Here is a 17,765-nt window from a genome sequence, read left to right on the forward strand (position 1 = left end):
TTCCAGTTATTCTCTTCCAGCTTAACTTTTCCTTTCTTATTTTAGGTATCGTCACAACACACCTCAGCTAGCACAGATGGTCCATGAGCACAGTTATGCTAATCCGCACATCCTTCTTCCTCCCCCTCATTACAGTCAATCCATGACATAGCCGCTCTGCTTCACTTCATAAAATTCTTATACTACTGACCAATTTCACATCTAAACTTCTTTATTATATTTCCTGTTGCCATTTCCCACTTTCTTCTTCTATTACTTTTATTTTATAGAAACCAAAGACCGCATGGATTAGAGGTGTCGTCGAACTTGATTGTAAGCCTCAAGAATTAACCTACATAGCTTGTCCCAATTGTTATCATCCAGATAGCTGTATAGATGAATGGGAAATTATCTGCAAATACTGCCAAGCTAATGTTGATCTCCAACCCAGGTGCGTCTACTTATAAATAATGTACACTGTTTTTATTAATCAATCTAAACCTCCACTATCAAATCATTAGCTTATTAATTCCAGGGCTTGTACTTCAATTTGGATCACGGATTCAACTGGCACTCTATGTCTTACTGCTATGGCCTCTGAAGCCGAAAAGCTAGCTCAATTCTCAACTGCTGAGCTATACTATTTGCAAACAGAGGTAATTATCAATTTTCTTTTATACACCACTTGTTTAACTCTCTTTTTCCCAACAACTTAGGTTCCTTTCTTACTTTATTCGCACCAGAACATAAATATAGCTCAACATCTTCAAGCAATTCTCCACGGAAAATCCTTACATGCTACGTCAAGCCCTCTACTTCAAAGTTCAGAATGCTACGGCGCTCAGCTTATGAAATAATCACTTCCTACACTTTAGATGAAGTTCACAACATTGACAACCTCAACAACAATAATCTCAACATTAATGACTGAAGAGCTGCTTCTTTTGTTTGTTAAATCATGCCTTTTCCAATCAACAAACTATGCTCATTACTTGTGATGTTTTTTTACTTATATGTTAACTATACTGTTTGTTACCATTTCAAATTTTGTCGATTTCTACATTCCAATTCCTTATTACTTTACTTAGCAGCACTGGGCATGCCAATATTTACGCGCGGTGTACACCTCCTAGTCGATTTCTAAGTGCAATCAATCCAAAGTGTGAATTGAATTGGAGTTACGAATGGTTTGTGGTCCGACCGTTTAGACAATATAATAGAATAGGCTAGAGTAAGATTATGAAACACGTTACCTACTGACCAAAAAAAAAAAATGGAAGCGATGTTAGGTAAATGACCGATGTTAGGTAAATGACTGTTGCATTCTGATTACGCTACTCTCCCGAACAAACTTCTTCCACAAAATTTCAACAACTTCGTTGAAATCATAGAACAGATTGCTGTGAATTCATTATACTAATAGTAGTTTTCTGCTTTTAGTGCATCAATGATTAAAGCATTCATCATTCACCAAAAAATAGTTTGAAAATTTGTCTTTCTGCCATCTGGGATGGTTCATATCCTTAGCTTCCTTGCACTTCGTTGATTACACCAGAAGCAGAAACAGAGACCCACTGAAGAGGAGAAATGAGCGGAGCAGGGAAGGTGGTGGGCGTGACGGGAGCTTCGGGATACATAGCTTCATGGCTGGTAAAGCTGTTGCTTGAGCGTGGCTATACTGTCAAAGCTTCTGTTCGGGACCTCAGTAAGTCTTTCATGCTCTTTACTGCCATTCCATTGCCTAATAAATAAAGAGGGTGCACGATTTTGAGTTATTTGCTGTAACAAAATTCTGATAGTACCGCAGACAGTGCGTTTCCGGCAGTACAGATTTTCAAATTATTGTCACTCTCTCATCTGAGATTTTGAAAAAAACGGCATTAGTGTCTATTTTGGGTAAATATGCATTAGATTGTTGCAGATTAAGCAAGTAAATTAATCATCTTAAAATGGAATTAATGATTGAGAAGTGCTTGTGACTTCGAAGATCACAACTTATGTAACTTTGTTAACGTTTAATTGATTTATGCACGAATTTATGATTGATTTCGAGTATCTGACAAAGTTGGGGTATCCCTTCATCAAATGACGTTTGTTTTTTTCCGCATGATGGCACAGATGATCCAAAAAAGACAGAATTCTTGATGGCACTAGATGGAGCCAAGGAAAGACTTCACTTGTTTCAGGCAAACTTACTGGAAGAGGGATCCTTTGATGCATTAGTCGATGGATGTGAAGGCGTTTTTCATACTGCATCTCCAGTTCAATATTCAGTGAGCAATCCACAGGTACATTTTACGTGATGATCAAATCTTGATATTTTCATAATACAACTAATAGTTATCATTTGGCTATTAAAATTGGTCATTCTTGACATGCTTACGGTAATTGTTATGTGACTAATAAGTTACTAAGATGGTCTACTTCCTCTATGTTCAGCTACAAAATTGTTGTATACCATTCTTACTCTAAGAGTGAATAATTCTAGTTTCTCAGCAGCTATCTGGAAGTTGCCAAAAAAATGGTAATACTCATCTTTCAGGCTGCTCTGTTTCTGTGATTCTGCATTTTGGAATTCCTCAAGTAATTTACAGGAATTTGAAGACATAATTGATTTCTAGTAGTAGTTGGGATGAACAAAACTTCTAAAAAAGCTGTCACCATGAATATGTTGAAAAACGGAAAACAATTGGAGATTTCTCATGAAGCTGCGACATATGACATTAGAACAAGTATAGACTCAAGAGCATGATGCATATATTGAATCTAAAATGGTTTCCAGAGAGGTGATAACAGTCTTGTTATGCAATGACTTCATTCCTTTTTCATGGCATTAGAGCTTAAAGGAGCCGATAAAATTGCACAAATCTGCGATGACTTTACCCCCCCCCCCCCTTTTTTAAAATTTTTTAGGCACAGCTATTGGATCCTGCAGTGAAGGGAACATTGAATGTGCTACAGTCTTGTGCAAGAGTTTCATCTATCAAAAGAGTGGTTTTAACATCTTCTATGGCGGCAGTTGTACACAATGGAGAATTGAAGGACGGTGTCATAGTTGATGAAAGTTGGTTTTCAGATCCTTTGTACTGTGAGGAGCACAAGGTGTGTCTATCAGCTATTTTCAGTTAAACTACCTGAGGAAATGCTTGTTGTTTGTTCAATTTGTTGATGGAAAACAGTGCAGTAGTCTGATTGGATGACAAAATTTTTCTGGTTGACTAAATATGTTCATGGAAGATAGTATTATCAGTAAGAAGGCTTAAGCATTAGAAACGTTCACGATAATTGGGTTCATAAAGGTTATTTGACAAAAGGCTTCGCAGTTAAATATTCATCACTCTGATAACACATTATCTCTGAAAAGCCTTTTACAAAAGATCCCTTAAGAGGATCACCTGTCACAGAACACACAAAATAGGATATGCAAGAACGAAAAGGAAATACAAATGAAAAGCACCTCAGCCTTAATGAGAAGAAGAAGTTACTTAACAAAAGATAAAATAAAGGAAACAAAAGAAATGAAATTTCCCAATTGCTAAGCAGTCTAACTATTTGATGATATCAACAAAATTAAAATGCTGATAGCAAGCAAAGGATTGACGGAAGACCAAAGGAATGTGTTTTGTAGATGAAAGAAATGTGGCATTAGATCCAAGCGAAAAAGTACTTTACTGTGGAATAGATATTGGAATGTTTACTTGAGAAGACTTAGTGACATGTGCACAGGGAAAAGGCCACAAGACACTAAAAAGGTCAGTTTTAGTTTTTATTTGTTGTCTGCTGGAATGCCAAGCAATCAAAACATTAAATTTAGTGAGTAATTTGCGATAATTGTCACCATTCGATGTCATTAACTGACATTTCCTGGATGGAGTTTTCCAGGAGAAAAAATAACCCTGGTATGTATACTTCTAACAAGCCCCATATCTCCCAACTAGAAGGATTTAGAAAATGTGACTGGATAGTCTCCCAAGTTATTTGAAAATATACCTTCTTTACTGTCCCACTCGAAGAATGTTTTCAACTGAAGCTAACCAATTTTTTCCCTTTTCAGTTGTGGTATCAACTATCAAAAATTTTGGCAGAGAATGCTGCTTGGAGATTCTCAAAGGAGCATGGTATTGACATGATTGCAATTAATCCAGGAGTGGCCATTGGTCCCATCTTGCAGCCTTCTCCCACCTCGAGTGCAGAAGTGATCTTGGACCTAGCAAATGGTATGTTGAGAATTATATGTAGATTGTTAAGCAGTCAATCTAAAGCAAATATAGTTGATCTTTCATACTTACAGCTTTATCATGCATTACAAGTTTCTTCTAATAATTGAAACAAAGTGGCAGTAGTTGAATCTGATGAAGATGTGAGTCTGCTCATTTTGTATTACAGCAAAATATATATTGCACGCAGAGGTATGCATTATTGGGCATCATATGCAATGAATTTATTTGATAATGTAATGCACACGAATACAAACATGTGAGCACATATGTCTAGTTGGTGTGTATCTGGTTATATTGTCTAAAGAGTTTGCTACGAAATTCTTCTTTGGAACTTTTGTGTCAGCATTTCTTAACTGCCAAAGATTTGGAATTCAAATATGAAATAGACAAAAGATTCTGCTTTAGTTATGAGACTTGTTTACTTTGAGGTAGCCCCTTAGGACTTGGAGGCATTTCATTTGAAGCATGGTTTTATTAGTTGAAAGACATCTTATAGCAGACAATGGAGGAATTGGAGCTGGTTATGGTGGCTTCTAAAGCTTTCTTACATGATAGAATAAGCAGTTTAATCATTTTATCCAGTACTATTTCATGTTGCGGTCTCTTGTCGCCACAGATTTTGCAAAAATGACCTGCCAATCTCCTTGGTGTCCATGACTTGATCATTTTCCTATGCAGACTCTTTTTGACTTACCAGGTTATTGACCTGATCTGGTATCTTACGTTTCGTCTTCTTTTATATAGTTGTTAGGTTGTAATTGAAATGTCCAGAAAAGATGAAGTGATATACTCATGTCACATAGAAATTTGTCTCTTTTGACTATTTTCACCTCCCTTCAAGTATCCTGTCTTTACAAGTAAAGATACTCGTCCTAGTGGTAAGATATGTTATTGTTTTAACTGGTGAATGCAGGAATTGAACCATTCCCTAATGCAGCTTTACCATGGGTTGATGTTAGAAACGTTGCATATGCACATATTTTTGCCTTCGAAATCCCTTCTGCCAGTGGAAGATATTGTGTAAATGAGAGATTTGCACACTGCTGTGACCTTATCAAGATTCTGACTGAACTTTTCCCCACTCTCCGATCACCAGATAAGTGAGTCCCGTTTTGTTCATTATGCCACATTGAGGTATTTGCATGCTTTAGCTGATTGCTTGCAGCTCCACAATATATCTCATCTTTAGGCCTAATCCTCGTTGATACATGGTGTTTTTGCTGTTAAGAATCAGCAGCTTCTTATCTGTATCCTTAATCCATTAAAATGTGAGATGGATGTTGGCAAACATTATTGCATAGTGATTAGTAAACTGCCTCACTTTGAAGAGTTCAAACAAATACCAGCATTATATATCACTCTTTAACTCTTTTCATTTCTGAAGTGGTTTTGACCTTTTGCAGATGTTCTAACAGCAGTAGTCCTCTAATTCTGCCGAAATTCAAAGCATCAAATGAGAAAGTAAAAGGTTTGGGAATTGAGTTCATTCCTTTGGAGGTGTGCCTCAAGGATGCTATCAAAAGCTTTAAAGAGAAGAATTTAGTTAGCCTTTGAACCATGGCATTCATGTACTGTCATCAAATTTGTTTATAACCAAGTTTGGAAAACATACAATTCCAGCAACTAGAGGTTTTTTCTGTCTGCTTCACTGATGATTTTTCGGCTGTTACGCAGAAAAGCTATGGTGATATATATATGTATGTATGTATATATTTAAAAAAGAACAAGAACAGAACATGTATGAACATGAATAAGAAGGGCTGTTTCTTAAGCAATCAGTAATATGGCTAGGAATTTGTTGGGACAGCCGAATTAATCAAAAAGACTATTCAGCATATCTGAGTAGATAATAAAAGCATAGAACCTCATAATTGACCTTTTCCTCAAATTTCGTCTTGTGATCTTTTTGGCACGGTTTGAGTTGTTTATGTATACCATTTTCATGGCCAATTTGAGATTGCTCTTAGAAATCTCAGAATTTCTTCTCTTTTGGGATTAAATTGATCAGTAGTTTTAATTTTTTAAGCTCTGAAAATTCTTATGCTTAAATAAAAATTTTGGCTCACAGTAAAACAAAAAATCAAATGTCCCGTCTTTCCTAGCTATATTTTTGTCCTGTCATACTTATTTGTACAAATTCATGATTTATTGCTTGTTACAAAATAAGAGCAACTTTAGAACAGAGCAACGATTAGTTGGGCAGATTTCAATAGTCATTTATGCATTTCTTTTTTTTTTCAATATGTTTTTTTTTTTCAGGTTTTTCCCAATCAAACTTGGTTTTTGGTTAGGGTTGACCAGGTCAAATGCCCTGCGGTTCAACTGCTAGTTTTTTATTCAACCGGTTAAACCAATTGTTTCGGTCCGAAATTTTAAAACACTCGTGCTTAGCCAAACCACCACCTACTAGACATAGAAAATTAAGGAAAAGAGAAGGTCAGAAAAGAAGATGAGGAGGTTAAAAATGAAGAAGAATGAAAAGGGAAGCATAGGAAGGTGGAGGAGAAAAAGAGGGCAAATGAAGGTAAAGGAGAAAAGAGTTGAGGCGGGAACAAAGAAGAAAACAGAGAAAAAAGATGATGCTGAGGGGAAAGGGGATACAAGAGTAGATGATATTGAGGAAGAGAGAACAGAGGATGATTAAGTTTTAAATTTTAGGGTAATGTTTTGCTAATAAGGGCTTAAAAGCTTTTAATTTTTTTTTCAGAATTTTTCCCATCTTTGTTGATAATTATCATTTTGCTATTTGAATATCAAATTTTTTCAAATAATATTTCGCTTGCGGGGGCTTACATTCAATGTCTCAAGACCCCTTTTGAAACATACTTTCTTCCTAGATCAAATGAGTTAGAGATTAAATAGGATTTGATACTGGGAAGTTCCTTTTTCTTTAGAATTTAGTTCTGTTCCACTTATAGGAAGTAGGTTAGAAGTTTATTTGTACTGTTTCCAGAGAGAATTGAGGCGAACTACCAGTGGTTTATTAAGTGTGCGTTTGATAAATCTGAAGTCTGAAAACTGAAATTTGAAATTTGAATCCATTAAATTATTGAATCGTTAAGTATTAAATCTAATACATTTGAGTACATATCACATTCAGTGATAAGTGAATAGTTTATCACTTAATTTTGATAACAAATTCTGTATAAAAAATTCAGTGACACTTAATTAATTTAGATGTCTAATTTTCCATTATCAAATGATCTGAATATATTAAGATCTGAATCAATTAAATTTAAGTGCTGAATTGGGTTAAGACTATTTAATTCCTAGAAGTTAATTTGCAAATAAAAAAAAAAGAAACCATTTTTGGCAATTTATTATTATTATAGCTTGTATTGGTAATTTTTTAAAAGTTTTGAATGTAATTGGTGTATACATCTTAATAACTTACCATTTGAGATTGATTGATTTTTCCAAATATACTTTCTTGTCCTCAAATATTTCTCAACTAAAATCATATTATTGATCCAATTGATGGGATCCTAACCGACCAAACTTGTCAAAAGCAAGATTTTTTCCGTTTGAAGGATAAAGACAATGGTTCAAACCCCATACCGTGCAATTAAAAGAAATTCAAGGGCGTGTGGTTTGGTAAGTAGTATAAGTAGTAAAAATAGAAAATTGTGAGGACCCTAAGGTAGGAGTGTTTGGATTCTTCATTTTCTTTCAATCTTAAACAATTGCAGTCAATCTTTTATATATATATATATATAGAGAGAGAGAGAGAGAGAGAGAGAGAGAGAGAGATAATAAAAAAGAGAAAGAATTAAATTCTTTATTCATTGATGTCTAACACATTTTCAATAGACTTATTTTTACTGATGACAACTAAGACCTTCACTGGTTTTTTTTTTTTTTTGAATTAATATACCAATACTTGGGTAAACAACCACAAATATACAGTGTAGGAATGCAAAAGCACTAGGTCATGTTTTCACATCATATATTCTTACCCAGAAGCCAAGTGATTTTGAGACGTTACAGCTAGCCTGGAATGCTAAAGCTTAATTAACCGTCCCCCCGCCCAACCAACAACAAAAAAAAGAAATGCATACACGACTATTAATATCTGCATTACTAATCATGCAGATTTTGTAATCTCGAAACAATCATAAATTTTGACCCAAAAAAAAATCATAAAGTGTTCTATAGTTAAATACATTGATACTGGTCCTGATCCTATTTTCAAGTTGCTCTCATTTTGTAACAAGCAATAAATCAAGAGTTTTTGTAACGTTTGCTCGGTCACTCATTAATACACTTAACATTCACACATGTTAGTAATTATTATCTTTCTTTGCATTTATATACTTTCTCTGTTAATCTTACCTACCTAATCTTGTATTTATTTACTTTCCCTAATTAATCTTACATTTTCAAAAATATGACACATAAAATATATTTTAACGAGTACTCGAGCACCGGTTAGACAGACATTCATACAAACAAGTTTGACAATAACTAGGACAAAAATTAATTTATTTTTGGAAAGACTTGACCTTTATTTCTGTCTTAGTGTGACTGAAAATTTTGTTTCAGCATTAGAATTTTTCAAAGCTCAAAAAATTAAAAATATTGCTCAAAATTACCAAAAAGATTACAATAAAATTTAAGGAAATGGCCAATAATGAGGTGCTATGCTTTTATTATCTATTTAGATATACCTACAAGTCTTTTTGAACCCCAATTGATAATCCAATTCAGCACTTAAATTTAATCGATTTAGATCTTAACATGTTCACATGCGTTTGATGACCAAAACTAGAACATCTGAATTAAATAAATGGTTCTGAATTTCTTAGGCAAAATTTGCTTCAAAAAATAAGTGATGAGTTATTCACTCATCACTTAATTAATGTGATGTACAGTTAAATGTATCAGATTTAGTACATAATGATACACTAACTTCATGGATTCGGATTTCAGATTTTAGACTTCAATTTCATCAAATGCACAAGTGAGCTATCCCAACAAATTTGGAGACATACAGATTGTTCCCTTGTGGAGCAACACTTTCTATTCATGTTCATACCTGTTCTGTTCTTTTTATTTACAATTTAGCTACTTTATATATAATCTGAATCGCGTACCTTGTACAAACAAGAATGAGAAGTTTGAAATTGTATGTTTTCCAAACTTGGATATAAACAATTTCAAGTTGATGACAGTACATGAATGCCATGATTCAAAGGCTAACTAATTTCATCTCTATGAAGCTTTCGATAGTATCCTTGAGGCTCACCTCCAAAGGCATGAACTCAATGCCCAAACCTTTTACTTTTTCATTTGATACATCATATTTCAGCTGAATTAGGGGACTGCCATTAGAATATCTGCAAAAGATTAAAACCATTTCAGAACAGGAAAAAAATGAGGTAAAAGTGAGAATGCAGGTATTGGATTGAACTCTTCAAAGTGTGGCAGTTTACTAATTGCTATCCAATGTTGCCAAGGTCCATCTTGCACTCTATTGGATTAGGAAACAGAGAAGAAGCTAATGATTCTTAACAGCAAAAACATCACGCATCAACTAGGATTAGGATTAAGGCCTACAAAATTATCAGAAATCAGTCCCTTGATACTATTAAAATGGTACAGAAGGATGCAGTATTCTTTATCATGTTGGGAAAGAAGCCAAAAGATGAGATACATTTTGGAGCTGCAAGCAATCAGCTAAAGCATGCAAAGACGCCAGTGTGGCCTAAGGGAGCAGGAAAACCCGACTCACTTATCTGGCAACTGGAGAGTTGGGAAGAGTTCAGTCAGAATCCTGATAAGCTCACAGCAGCCTGCAGTTCTCTCAACTACGCAATATCTTCCACTGGCAGAAGCGATTTCAAAGGCAACAATATGTGAATATGCAACATCTCTAACATCAACCCATGGTATAACCATATTAGGGAATGGGTCAATTCCTGCATTCGACAGTAAAAGGGATAACATCTCTTACCACATTGACGAGTATCATTACTTGTAAAGTCAGGATACTTAAAGAGAGATGTAAATAGTCAAATGTGACAAATTTCTATTTAACATGAAGTATTTCACTTCATTTTTCTGGACATTTTACAACCCAAAAACTATATAAAAGAAGAGGGAACGTGAGAAATCAGGTCAGGTAAATAACGCCGTAGTCTGAGAGAGTCTGCATGGGAAAATGATCAAGTCATGAACACCAAGCAGATTGGCGGGCAACTTATGCAAAATCTGCAGAGACTAGAGACCACAACGAAATAGTACTGAATAAAATGCTCAACTGGTAACTCTATCTTGTAAGAAAGCTTTAGAAGGCACCACAACAAGCTCCAATTCCTATATCGTCTGCTATAAGAAGTCTTTCAACTACCAAACTGTCTTTCAAATGAAAAGCCTCCAAGTCCTGTGCGACTACCTCAAAGTAAATAATTCGTATAACTAAAGCAGATATTTTTGTTTAATTCATATTGAACTTCCAAAGCTTTGGCAGTGAAGATATGCTGACACAGATAAGTTCCAAAGAAGAATTTGGTAGGAAGCTCTTTAGAGAATATAATTGTATACTCAGCAACTAGACATATGCGCTCACCTGTTTGTATTCATGTGCATTAAATAATCAAATAAAAGGAGTTGAAATGATTACATATGATGCCCAATAATGCATACCCATTGTGTGCAATGTATATTTTTTCTGTAATACAAAATGAGCAGGCTCACAACTTCACCAGCGTCAACCAAGGCTTCTTTGTTTTAATTGTGTACAAGAAACTTTCTGTAGATTGACTACTTAACAATATGATAAATTTCTTAACATACCATTTACTAGGCTCAAGATCACTTCTGCACTCAAAGTGGCAGAAGGCTGCAAGAAGGGACCGGTGACCATTCCTGGATTAATTGCAATCATGTCAATACCATGCTCCTTTGAGAAATCCCAAGCAGCATTCTCTGCCAAAATTTTTGATAGTTGATACCATAACTGAAAAGAGAGAACATATTTGGCAGCTTTAGTTGAAAGCATAATTCTTCAAGTGGGACATTAGAAAAAGTACTTTTTCTAGACTCTTGGGAGATCATCCAGTCACATTCTCTAAATCCTTCTACTCTGGAGAAATGGGGCTTATTTCAGAAGTATACATGGCTATAAACAGGGCTAATTTTTCTCCCTCCAGACAATGTCAGTTGATCGCATGGAATGATTATAATTATTGGCAGATTACTTGCTAAATTCACTGTTTTGATTTCTTAGCACTTGAGTAAACAACAAAACAGAAACTAAAGTTCACATTTTCAGTGACGTGATGTTTTCTTTGTGCATATGTCAATAAGCCTTCTCAAGCAAGCATTCCAATATTCATTCCATAGTAATATACTTTTTGGCTTCGAAGTAATCCCACACTTCTTTCATCTATAAAACACATTCTTTTGGTCTTCTATCAATCTGTTGCACGCTTTTAGCATTTTGATTTTGGTGACGCCATCAAATAGTTAGCAATGCTTGCAATAGGAAAGTTTCGTCTCTGTTGCTTCCTTTTGTTTTCTTTACTTTATCTTTTGTTAAGTATCTTCTTCTACTCACAAAGGCTGAGGTGCTTTTGCGATGGGTGATCATATACTTTTGGTAAGGGCTATTTTGTTAAGCCTTTCAAGAGAAGATGTGTTATCAGCGTGATGAATATCTAACTGTCAAATTACCATTACCAAACCAATTATTGCCAGTGCTTTCAATACTTAAAGCCTTATTAGTGATACTACTATCTTTCATAAACAAATTGAATCGACCAGAAGAACTGTGCCAGCCAATCAGACAATTGGGCTGATTACCGTGGAATCTAACAAACAGCAAGCATTTCCTCAGGCAGTTTAACTGAAAATAGCAGATAGACACACCTTGTGCTCTTCACAGTATAATGGAACTGAAAACCAACTTTCGTCAACTATGACACCGTCCTTTAATTCATCATTGTATATAACTGCTGCAATAGAAGACGTTAAAATCACTCTTTTGATAGATTGAACTTTGGCACAAGACTGTAGCACATTCAGCGTTCCCTTCACTGCAGGATCCAATAGCTGTGCCTAAGAAGTTAACAGAAAAAAAAATGGGGGATGAATACGTTACAGATTTGTGTAATTCATCAGCTCCTTTATGCTCTAACCCATAGAAAAGGAGTGAAGTCATTGCCTATGAAATTGTTATCAATACCATTTTATATTTGGTGTATGCATCACACTCTTGAGCCTATACTTTGTTCTATTGTTATCCAATTGTTGTCCCTTTTTCAATTTTTTCTGGGTGAAAGCTTTTTTGACAGATATGGTTCATCCTAATTGCTCATAAACACTCACTTAAGACTTGAAATTCTTGTAAGTTACTTGAGGAAATCCACAAAAAAAGAATCATAGAGACAGAGACTTGCAAGATGCTCTTTGAGTACTACCATTTTGCCGGTAGCATCCATATGGCTGCTGAGAAACTAGAATACTCGCTCTCTTTTACACTTGAGACTTCTAGTACACAACATTTTTGCAACTGAGGAACTTAAAGGAATTAGACCATTTCAGTAACTAATTCGCCACATAACAATTATTTAAGCATGTGAAGAATTACGAATGTTAAGAGCCATATAGTTATTATTAGTTGAATTCAAATTTTTCAAAAATCGATCATCATTTGAAATGTACCTGCGGATTGCTCACTGAAAGTTGAACTGGAGATGCAGCATGAAAAACGCCTTCACATCCATCAACTATTGCGTCAAAGGATCCCTCTTCCAATAAGTTGCCTGAAACAACTGAAGCCTTTCCTTGGCTCCATCCAGTGCCATCAAGAACTCTGTCTTTCTTGGATCATCTGTGCCATCATGCAAAAACAAACTACTAATAAAAGGGATGCCAACTGAGTCGAGTATTTACCCAAACCATTCGTTTGAACACTAAATTTGATACTTGAGAAGGTGTTGTGTCATGGGTGGACCATAAGAAAGGGTTCTGAGAAGATGACTAAAAGCAGTAACGAGCATGGAAAGACATACTGAGGTCACGAACGGAAGCTTTGAACCACGCTCAAGCAACAGCTTAACTAGCCATGAAGCTATGTATCCCGAAGCTCCAGTCACGCACACCACCTTCCCTGCCACGCTCATTTTTCCTTTTCAATGACTCTCTGTTTCCGCTAAATTTTCCAAAGTATTTTTGTAGGGAATGATGAATGCTTTAATCATGGATGCACTAACATGATATTAAACCACTGGTGTTTCTAGTTAGTATTTATTATTTATTTACATGGTCGGTCGTGTCATAAGTTCAAGGAATAATTTCAGAAACCTCCCTTGAGGTCTCCACCAATTTCAAGAAGCTCTTCTTAGGTTTTAGAAATTATACTCACCTCCCTCTTGTGCTTCAAAATAGGTCCAATAGGCTACCAGTTCCTTCAAATATCCTAAACTACCCTTTCTTCCAAAAAGATAAAAAGGAAAGATAAAAAGAGTTTTGCTGATTGCTTTCTTCCAACACCAAAACCAACAAACTCTTTTGCCTAAAAGAAAAAGTTTGGAAAAAAAAAATCCAACTATGATGATTGCATTCTTCCAAGCAACACTACCACAAAAGCTAAGAAAGCGCTCCAATTTGAATCAAAATCAATTCCAATAATTCTACACTTGAAACATCGCAGCCTGATTTTTGTCCAGTAGCCCTAGCTCCTAGCCTTCTTACACAAGTCAATTAAACCTGTCACTTGATGCTAAATTGGATAAAACTCCACCTCAAATTTTACCCTAAACTAGCACTTCATCAACAATCAGTTGCGTCTCTTTTCTCTTCCTCTCTTTGCATCCTCTTTTATTTTTTTTTTTCAACTACCCATTTCTAAAGCCCATCCACTATTTCTTGACTTTTGACATCACCGAGTTTTATCAGCCATAATCAACCAAAATTGGAAAAATAGATGCAAAAAAATCAAATCCATACACTTAGAATTAAAAGGAAAAAAAAAGGATGAGCCTAATCATGTTTGCAACCATAGGGGTAATAGAGTACTTTTGCAGCTGTAGGTGAGGTATGTGTAATTTTAAAAATATTAAGGAGAGCTTCATGAAATTGTCAAAAACCTCAAGGGAAGTTTATGAAATTATCCCTAAGTTCAATAGCCTATTATTTAGATTGTGTTAAGCTTGGCCACGTGGGATTAGTCCACAGTGGTTTACACTCTTTGAAGTGTAATACACATGCCACGTCAGCATTCTACTTTCTCTTCTTTTATTATACTCTCACTCATAATGGATTACACTTCACAAGATGTAATAACATGGGTCCACAATTAAATCAAATATTTATTTTAATAATGCATAACACATATTCCGTTAATAAGTAAAGTAATGTTTTAAAAATAATTTTGTTATTTTAAAAAATAAATTATTAACTTTCATTAAATTTTTTACCTTTGAATTTTTTATTTTCTAAAAAATAATAATATTAATTTCTAAGTTTGAACAATATTTCTTTTTCTATCTCTCAAAAATTTTTATAACTTGGTTTCGAATCCATGGCTGGATTTCACAACTTAGTTTCAAATTCATGGTCGGATTTCATAGTTTGGTTTTGAATCCATAGCCGGATTTCATAGCTTGTGTCTAGTTACTCCATAAATGTACTATGCAAGTGATTAATATGATACAACACATATGCAAAATTTAAAAATTACATTAATAACCATGAAATTAAAATTAAACTAAGGAATATTATACGTGGCTTTTAGGATGGAACATATATGCTCATGAATTTTAAGCTGCTGCTCGGACATGCCTATGGCATCCCTCAATAGGATTTCATAATCACTTCAAAAATTATAATTATCTAACTTATTTGCTAAGTTTTCCATAGCTTGCAGTTTTTCTTCGTTGTGTTGAATACGGTGGAACTTGAGAGTCCGACATTGATTCTGTTGATGCAACATTTTCTTGTTGGTCGACGAAATCAAAATCCTTCCTTATCTCCGACGGAGTTTTTGAGCATCCATAACCCATACCAAGGTTATACTACCCCGATGTGTAGTGATTTCCCATATTTGGATTAAAATAAGTAGGTGGAGGATACATGAGAATTGGGTATGAAAAATTTGGTAGATTGTGGAAATTTGATGGATAGTTGGAAATGGATAAATTTACTGGATATACATAAATTTGCACATTTGTAGGAATACCAGAAAATGGGTAATTTGGAAAATTTTGGTGGTTTTGAGTTTGCGAGGAGGATGAATTTTCTATATTTGGAGCATTTAACATATTTGTGAAACTACTAAAATTCTTATCCATAATCACAAACTATTGAAATTTTAAAAAATTGTGCAAAGAAGTTGAGGAAAATGAATGAGAGAATAAAAGAAATAATAGAGTAGGATAGTAAGATATGAAAAAAAAAAGGAATGTGTTGTGTTTATATAGAGAATTAAAACATAACCATTGGAAAAAAATGAACGTTGCTAACTTTCCCTTACCGGTATAAATCTTGTCCGTTGTGCCTTCAAAAAAATTAGACTTTTAAAAAAATTGGTCTAAAGGCACTCGTCCACCCATTACGCATATCATCATAATGATGCATGTAATGGGAATTATACGGCCACACATTGTGGCCGTGTACAATGATGGAGCCAAGGGGGGGCAGAGGGGGGCCATGGCCCCCCCTAAGTTTTGAGAATTTTAATTCATAATATGTAAATATGTGTGTAAAATAAAATTAGCCCCCCCCCCCTAAATTTTTTCAATTTTAGTTTATATTATGAGAGTTGATATATATATATATATATATGAATTAGTCATCTTTGAATGGAATGGCTTGCAATCTTTAATTTGCCATGAATGTCCATATGCCTATTACATTCATTGTTTGGGTCATAGGTTTCAACTTGCTTTAGTTGCAGTTTCTAGAGAAGTAGCTTCTGTTCACCAATTCTTCTCCAATTTAGTTTTCATTATCAACATTGTTATTGCATCTAACAAACGTAATGATGAATTAAAGGAGGCTCAAACAATTGAAGTTGCTACTAAGATTGCTAATGATGAACTTGAAACTGGAAGGGAGCTTAATCAAATTGGCACTTTAAAACGAGCTGGAGATACTCGTTGGGGTTCTCATTTGGATTCTATTTCTAGTTTACTGAAAATGTTCAATGCTACTTGTGTGTTTTTAAGTAACATTGCAGCAGATGGAGGTTCATACTCTTAACGTGGAGATGCAAATTTTGCTTTGAATCAGTTGTTATCCTTTAAGTTTGTTTTCACTTTGCATCTTATGAAAGACATTATGGAAATTACTCATCTTCTTTGTATAGCATTACAACATAAATCTCAAGATATTTTGAATGAAATGCATCTTGTCTCAAGCACAACAAAGCTACTGAAGAATTTTCGAGATTTGGGATGGGATGATTTCTTGATGAAAGTTAAATTATTTTGTGAGCAACATCAAATTGATATCTCATGTATGAATGCTCAATATATTGCAAGACGTGGTAGATCTCGAAGTCATCATGATGAGATTAGTGTGGAGTATTATTATCGAGTGGATAGATTTCTTGCCACAATTGATTATCAATTGCAAGAGTTACATAGCAGGTTTAATGATCATACCGTGGAATTGCTTATTTTGAGTACTGCTTTAGATCCTAGAAATGCTATTCAAGATTGATGATATTTGTAAACTTGCAGAGAAATTCTATCCGAATGATTTTATGGAGCAAGAACTAGTACGTCTAAGAATAGAACTTCAACATTTTGAGTTCGACATTCCAAATCATCCTAAATTGCAAGAATTATCTGGTATTAATGAGTTATGTCAAGGCTTAGTGAAGACAAGAAAATCAGTGATATATCCTATTATTGATAGATTGATTAGACTTGTTTTTACTTTTCCTGTATCAACTGCAACTTCAGAGCGGGTATTTTCAATTATGAAAATAATCAAGGCAAAGCTCCAAAACAAGATGGAAGATAATTTCTTGAATGATTGTCTAACTGTGTATATAGAAAAGGAAGTTGTTGAAAAATTTAGCAGTGATTCAATCATAGATGAATTTAGTTCTATGAAAGAGCGTAGAGCTCAATTTACTTCTAAGAAAAGATGTTGAAATTTCAAAGTATGCTAACATAACTTTTATCTTTTTTTAATTGAAAATAGTTACATTTATATTACAAGGTTATATATATATATATATATATATATATATATATATATATATATATATATATATATATATATATATATTGCATAGGTGACATATTGGAGAGCATCTTCTCATAATGTGCAAATTGGATGGTTTGTGATGTTATAAGATATTTAATCAAAGGTTATCTTTTTTGTTAATTTTTGTTATGACTGTACCGTATATTTATGAATAGACATACCTTTATAATTAAATTTAATATTTGATATTTTTAGATGTCATATATTTAAATAGAAGAAAATTATTTTGAACATAATTTATTAAGATAATTTTATTAGGAAAAAATTTTGGCTCCCAAAAAAAAAAAATCCTAGCTCCGTCATTGGCCGTGTAATGGACCCATGTCATAGCAGGTATTACACGCA

The 17,765-nt window shown here is 34.3% G+C and overlaps 3 protein-coding genes across 4 annotated transcripts; 2 read left to right on the forward strand and 1 right to left on the reverse strand.

Annotated features, from left to right (window-relative positions):
• Window positions 1-275: 275 nt before the first annotated feature.
• LOC113727130 (phenylacetaldehyde reductase-like) lies at window positions 276-5,974 on the forward strand. Of its 2 annotated transcripts, XM_027251130.2 has the most exons (8): window positions 276-430; window positions 515-635; window positions 1,535-1,684; window positions 2,098-2,267; window positions 2,893-3,081; window positions 4,034-4,196; window positions 5,113-5,299; window positions 5,603-5,974. In XM_027251130.2, the coding sequence occupies exons 3-8, from the start codon at window positions 1,567-1,569 to the stop codon at window positions 5,751-5,753; spliced, it is 978 nt and encodes a 325-aa protein (XP_027106931.1). In that variant the 5' UTR covers window positions 276-430; window positions 515-635; window positions 1,535-1,566; the 3' UTR covers window positions 5,754-5,974. The 2 variants fall into 2 exon arrangements, with proteins under 2 accessions (XP_027106931.1, XP_071931752.1); XM_072075651.1 differs by lacking the exons at window positions 276-430; window positions 515-635 and adding an exon at window positions 1,253-1,286.
• A 3,937-nt stretch (window positions 5,975-9,911) lies between these two features.
• Window positions 9,912-13,324, reverse strand: LOC113724218 (phenylacetaldehyde reductase-like). The gene is made up of 5 exons (XM_072076891.1): window positions 13,214-13,324; window positions 12,864-13,022; window positions 12,069-12,257; window positions 10,995-11,157; window positions 9,912-10,117 (listed from the first exon to the last, which is right to left on the reverse strand). The coding sequence occupies exons 1-5, from the start codon at window positions 13,322-13,324 to the stop codon at window positions 9,927-9,929; spliced, it is 813 nt and encodes a 270-aa protein (XP_071932992.1). The 3' UTR covers window positions 9,912-9,926.
• A 1,951-nt stretch (window positions 13,325-15,275) lies between these two features.
• Window positions 15,276-16,865, forward strand: LOC140035598 (uncharacterized). Its single transcript, XM_072076892.1, has 3 exons — window positions 15,276-15,286; window positions 16,076-16,389; window positions 16,510-16,865. The coding sequence occupies exons 1-3, from the start codon at window positions 15,276-15,278 to the stop codon at window positions 16,863-16,865; spliced, it is 681 nt and encodes a 226-aa protein (XP_071932993.1).
• The last annotated feature ends 900 nt before the right edge of the window (window positions 16,866-17,765 follow it).

Source organism: Coffea arabica, chromosome 2c (genome assembly GCF_036785885.1).
Source record: "Coffea arabica cultivar ET-39 chromosome 2c, Coffea Arabica ET-39 HiFi, whole genome shotgun sequence".
NCBI lineage: Eukaryota > Viridiplantae > Streptophyta > Magnoliopsida > Gentianales > Rubiaceae > Coffea > Coffea arabica.

What these genes read in the sequence shown, in the direction of transcription:
- LOC140035598 (XM_072076892.1), top strand. An exon ending in TAACATTGCAGCAGATGGAG is followed by an intron (nt 16,390 to 16,509) that starts GTTCATACTCTT and finishes TTCTTTGTATAG; the next exon opens with CATTACAACATAAATCTCAA.
- LOC113727130 (XM_027251130.2), top strand. Translation starts at nt 1,567, where the DNA reads ATGAGCGGAGCAGGGAAGGTGGTGGGCGTGACGGGAGCTTCGGGATAC. An exon ending in AGCTTCTGTTCGGGACCTCA is followed by an intron (nt 1,685 to 2,097) that starts GTAAGTCTTTCA and finishes ATGATGGCACAG; the next exon opens with ATGATCCAAAAAAGACAGAA. An exon ending in ATTCAGTGAGCAATCCACAG is followed by an intron (nt 2,268 to 2,892) that starts GTACATTTTACG and finishes AAAATTTTTTAG; the next exon opens with GCACAGCTATTGGATCCTGC.
- LOC113724218 (XM_072076891.1), bottom strand. Translation starts at nt 13,324, where the DNA reads ATGAGCGTGGCAGGGAAGGTGGTGTGCGTGACTGGAGCTTCGGGATAC. An exon ending in AGCTTCCGTTCGTGACCTCA is followed by an intron (nt 13,023 to 13,213) that starts GTATGTCTTTCC and finishes AGATGATCCAAG; the next exon opens with AAAGACAGAGTTCTTGATGG. An exon ending in TATACTGTGAAGAGCACAAG is followed by an intron (nt 11,158 to 12,068) that starts GTGTGTCTATCT and finishes CTCTCTTTTCAG; the next exon opens with TTATGGTATCAACTATCAAA.